General features: G+C 38.7%; 1 protein-coding gene across 2 annotated transcripts in view; it reads right to left on the bottom strand.

Annotated features, from left to right (window-relative positions):
• LOC107704470 (ankyrin repeat domain-containing protein 50-like) overlaps window positions 1-4,981 on the bottom strand; it is a 37,050-nt gene that overhangs the window by 22,742 nt on the left and 9,327 nt on the right. For both annotated transcript variants that reach the window (XM_016507400.1, XM_016507399.1), the window contains one exon: window positions 1,788-2,005. In XM_016507400.1, the coding sequence (XP_016362886.1) occupies window positions 1,788-2,005 (218 nt within the window). The remainder of the gene's footprint in view (window positions 1-1,787; window positions 2,006-4,981) is intronic.

Here is a 4,981-nt window from a genome sequence, read left to right as displayed (position 1 = left end):
TCACTCACTCACTCACACACACACACACACACACACACACACACACACACACACACACACACACACACACACACACACTCACTCACTCACTCACTCACACACACACACACACACACACACACACACACACACACACACACACACACACACACACACACACTCACTCACTCACTCACTCACACACACACACACACACACACACACACACACACACACACACACACACACACACACACACACACTCCTGTTCACAAACAAGTAAAAAAACCTCAAATAATTTCTTCTCAGTCCAGCTGTGATGTCATCAGAAACACAACACAAACAAAAACGAAACAACTGCACAACTGAACATCGGAACATTAATATCAGCTCGTGGTTTGCAAAAATTATGAACACATGGCAAATGAAATAGAGAGTGAAGCATAGGCTTATATTTTCAGTGATTTATAAAAACATACTGCAACTTTCGAAACTCAAATCCACAGTGAAGGAAAGAGCATTTACTGAAACTAAACGGCAAAAACGTCTCGTCCAAAAATACATTTACACGTCAATAGTACGGATTCAAATGTCTCAATGGACACGTACACACTTGCTCAGCAATGGATGCTCTGCAGTGAATGGGTGCCGTCAGAATGAGAGTCCAAACAGCTGATAAAAACATCACAATAATCCACAAGTAATCCACAGCACTCCAGTCCATCAGTTAACATCTGGAGAAGTGAAAATCTGCATGTTCTGCACGTCTGGAGGAAGCGTTATTATGGATTATGGACTCGTATTTGAGTTAAAAACGTCTTAATGCTGGATTAGTTTCAGCTTTTGTCTTCTCCAGATGTTAACTGATGGACTGGAGTGCTGTGGATTACTTGTGGATTATTGTGATGTTTTTATCAGCTGTTTGGACTCTCATTCTGACGGCACCCATTCACTGCAGAGCATCCATTGATGAGACACTGATGCAATGCTACATTTCTCCAAATCTGATGAAGAAACAAACTCATCCTAATCTTGGATGAACTGAGGATGAGCACATTTTCATTTTTGGGTGACCTATCGCTTTAAATGACATATTTCAGTGGTGCAAGTAAATCACAGGGAAAAAGGAATGAGTCTTGACTGTTGGCAGATCTTGTTAGGAAAAAAAATAATAACTCCAAATGCTTTATATTGCAAATAAGATAATAAGATAAGATAAGAACCTGCACCTTCCCACTTTAATAACTTCATATTCTGGAACGCTTTATGAGCAAAGCCCAAACAACAAGCCAAAAGATGCTTATAATAAGTGCCAACGTAAACTAAATCAAGAATGTTCTGGTGCAAGAAATCTTGAGAAAGTCTTCAGACTGAATCCACGCGGCCAACAGTTTATCTGTCCTCACATAACACACGCTCACTGTCTCTCTGCTCATTAGGAATATTCACACATCTGGTGCTGATTTCCTGCTGCAGGCCTGAGAAACTCATCCAGTCTGATCTCCACTGACTCAGACACAAACACACACAACAACGCCTTTACTTTCTAGCATTGGGAGACATTATGTTTTCAAATGAACACACTGCAATATTGCATTGGTCCTAAAAAGGAAACCAGTTATGCAACATAATTCATTTTTATGCAAAGTAACACAGACTCCCTGATACCCCACACACACAAAACTCAAAATCTCAAGGTCTGTAATTCAGTACAGATGCTGATATGATCTGATGACTGATGTAAATACATGCAATAATCTAATTATCTAACACTCAGACTCAGGTGAGGTCGAGGTAGAGCGCGTCACCTGTGAAGAGTTTGGTGATGTGTTTGTTCTGCCGGCGTGTCGAGCAGATGAGCAGCAGCCAGGGCGGGAAGAGCTCGTGATGGGCAGCCAGCAGCTCGGCGATGTTTGCTGACCTCTGATCTCTGTCTCCGGTCAAACAGCCCTCGTCCACTGAGTCCAGTAGCACAAACAGAGCCTGAGACGGAGTCTTACAGCCCAGCAGCGGCAGCAACACACACCTGAGAGACAAACACACACACACACTTTTTGTTCAAATAACATTTAAAAATCACAAAATAGAAGAACTGTCAGATTCAGCAAGTTATTTGTTAGTTATTCAGAAATCAGTTTTATTTTTTCCCCAAATTTTGTATTTTCAGTTTTCTTGATTCTGCTTTAATGTTTTTTGTTATTTAGTTTAAATATTTTGGCAAACAAAGTGCTACACAACAGAGCTTCACTGTATAAATTCAATGAATGGATGAAAAATGGTGTTATTCCTTAAATAAATAACTATATTACATTATTAATAACAACAATAATAATCAAATTATTATTGTTAGCTTTATTACTTCAAGAAGTGCATTCTACTGTGCAACAGTGATATATTTCTGTCACAATTTCTTCAAGTTAAACGTATTTTGACCGGTTGTGGTGAAGATCCTTCTAGTTTCTGTGTGTCTATAATGATAGTTTTCTCAAATGAAAAGGTGTAAAGCTGCTGAGTCTCAGAGCAGCTCTGGAGATGAAGTTCATGTGTTCATATCCTCATCATGCATCACGTGTGCTTCAGTATGTTTATTAGACAAAACAGACACGCACGACATGCAGACATTTACACAGCAGTGCTTATGAGCTTTAATATTCAGACACTAGTTTATAACGGGATTTTAATAAGTGTACAGCCCTACTTTTGATTTATCCAAAAACTGGCCTAATTCCGTGATATTCTGTGTTATAAATTCCATTTTCATGACTCACTCTCATCAGCTCTGTTGACTCATGTGTTTGTCCACTCATGTCCTGTTTGTTTCTGTCATTATAATCGCACACAGTTAAATGGACTCGATCATCGCTGCTGGAGTCACTGCCATCTGATCACTGCAGAAGACTGACATGAGGTTTTGTTTGTTTTTAAATCTGATATTTGTACAGTAAGATCATGACTAATGTGCACATGTGTCTGATCTCATCGGTCTCTACACAACCAGCAGAGATGAAGCAGTCAGATCACTCATCATATCACTGCTCCATTATTCTAATACTGTATATGTGACCGATCACACAGATGAGTCTGAATGTGGCGGTTCACAGAGTCTCATTCGGCCCACGTCACACACACATTAACAGAGCAACGCTCAAATGAACAAGTACCATAAAAACATTATATGACAAAAACTATAAAATGAGTAAAACTCAAATTAAAAGTAAAAAAAAAAGAAAAGAAAATATAAAACTAAAATTTGATTTAAAATATTAACAAAAACTATAATAGTATATTAATCACACTAAAATAACACTGATACAATACACTCACGAAAAGTGACTACTAGCAAATCTCAACTTTAATTATTTAATTACAATCTCAATATTATTGTCCAGCTCTAATCTGCTAAATGTGACTATAAGGCATGAAGATATTAAGATATTATAAACATTAACATCATGACTTTCTGTAAAGCTGAAACTATTTGCATTGTGCTATATAAATAAAATTGACTAAAAGTCACTTTTCGTGAGCAGACAGGAAACTCTAGAGAAAAGTTAACCAGAGTCTCATCTATGCTGCACCATAAACCAACGCTTGCATAAAAAGACACGGATTAAATGACTCTGATATTCAAACCAGCATCACACTGTTCATGTATTGTATTCAATTCCATCATTGCTCTGTGGAAGAGCAGGCTGAGAGACGTTCACAGATTCCCAAGCTGAGCACCGACATCAGCATCGGCTCAGAGAGAGAGAGAGAGTCTGTCTGAACTCTGAACCATCGACTACAAACTGCTGAATCATCTCTCAGAGAACGACAGAGACGGACTGAGCTCCACCCTGTTCATCCTTCATTAGTTCCTACACCAATAAACCCCGTCTGGCCTGGAACAAATGAACAGATCCTGCTTTAGATGAGTGTTCAGTGCATGCTGACAAAACGCTCACATACTACAAAAGTTGTTTCTGAAATCTGTTCTTGACACGTTACGATGTTTGAAGATGTCCTGGAATGACTGATCCGCAGTGAAAGCACTTAACCTGCCTGCTGACCGCAGTAAAAACACAGACCTGATCAATGGGCTTCAGTTTACCAACACACTGTGCATTTCCTTCCACAACAACACCACATCCTCATCTGAGGTCTGGAAGATCATGACTGAAACCGGCCTTCAAACAAAACCCTGTGAATCAACACGATCCGAACCCAGTCTGAACTTAAAACTATCCTTTTCATTCATCAAGGACGCGTTAAATTGATGACAGTAAAGACATTTATAAAATTGCTATTTCAAATAAACGCTGTTCTTTTGAACTTTCTATTCATCTGTGAATCCTGAAAAATAAAATGTATCACCGTTTCCACAAAAATATTGTGCAGCACGACTGTTTTCAACATTGATAATAATCAGAAATGTTTATTGAGCAGCAAATCAGCATATTAGAATGATTTCTGAAGATCATGTGAGTAATGATGCTGAAAAATTAGCTTTGATGACAGAAATAAATTACAGTTTAACAGATATTCACACAGAAAACAGCTATTTTAAATGTAATAATATTTCACAATATTATACTGTTCTTACTGTATTTTGATCAAATTAATGCAGCCTTGCTGAGCAGAAGAGACTTCTTTCAAAAACATACTGACCCCAAACTGTTGAACAGTTGAGAGAACTGATATTGAGTAAATCAGATGTTGACTCAGAATTCGGATTGATCTCGACCTTTTAACACAAACACACAGCTCTTACAATCATCTACAGATCTTCAGCACAACTGTAGAGTTCGCAGAGTTCATGTGTTTGCTGCAGGTGAAATCTTCACTCGAGGTCACATCAACACACGCGTCAAAAGACAAGAGTTATCACACACACACATACACACACACACTCACACACACTCTCACACTCACACACACTCTCACACTCACTCACACTCACACACTCACTCTCTCACTCACTCTCTCACACACACACTCACACACACTCTCACACACACAC

Source organism: Sinocyclocheilus anshuiensis, unplaced genomic scaffold, assembly GCF_001515605.1.
Source record: "Sinocyclocheilus anshuiensis isolate Anshui unplaced genomic scaffold, SAMN03320099.WGS_v1.1 scaffold1067, whole genome shotgun sequence".
In the NCBI taxonomy this organism is placed as follows: Eukaryota; Metazoa; Chordata; class Actinopteri; order Cypriniformes; family Cyprinidae; genus Sinocyclocheilus; species Sinocyclocheilus anshuiensis.
This window is presented reverse-complemented; position numbering and strand designations above follow the sequence as displayed.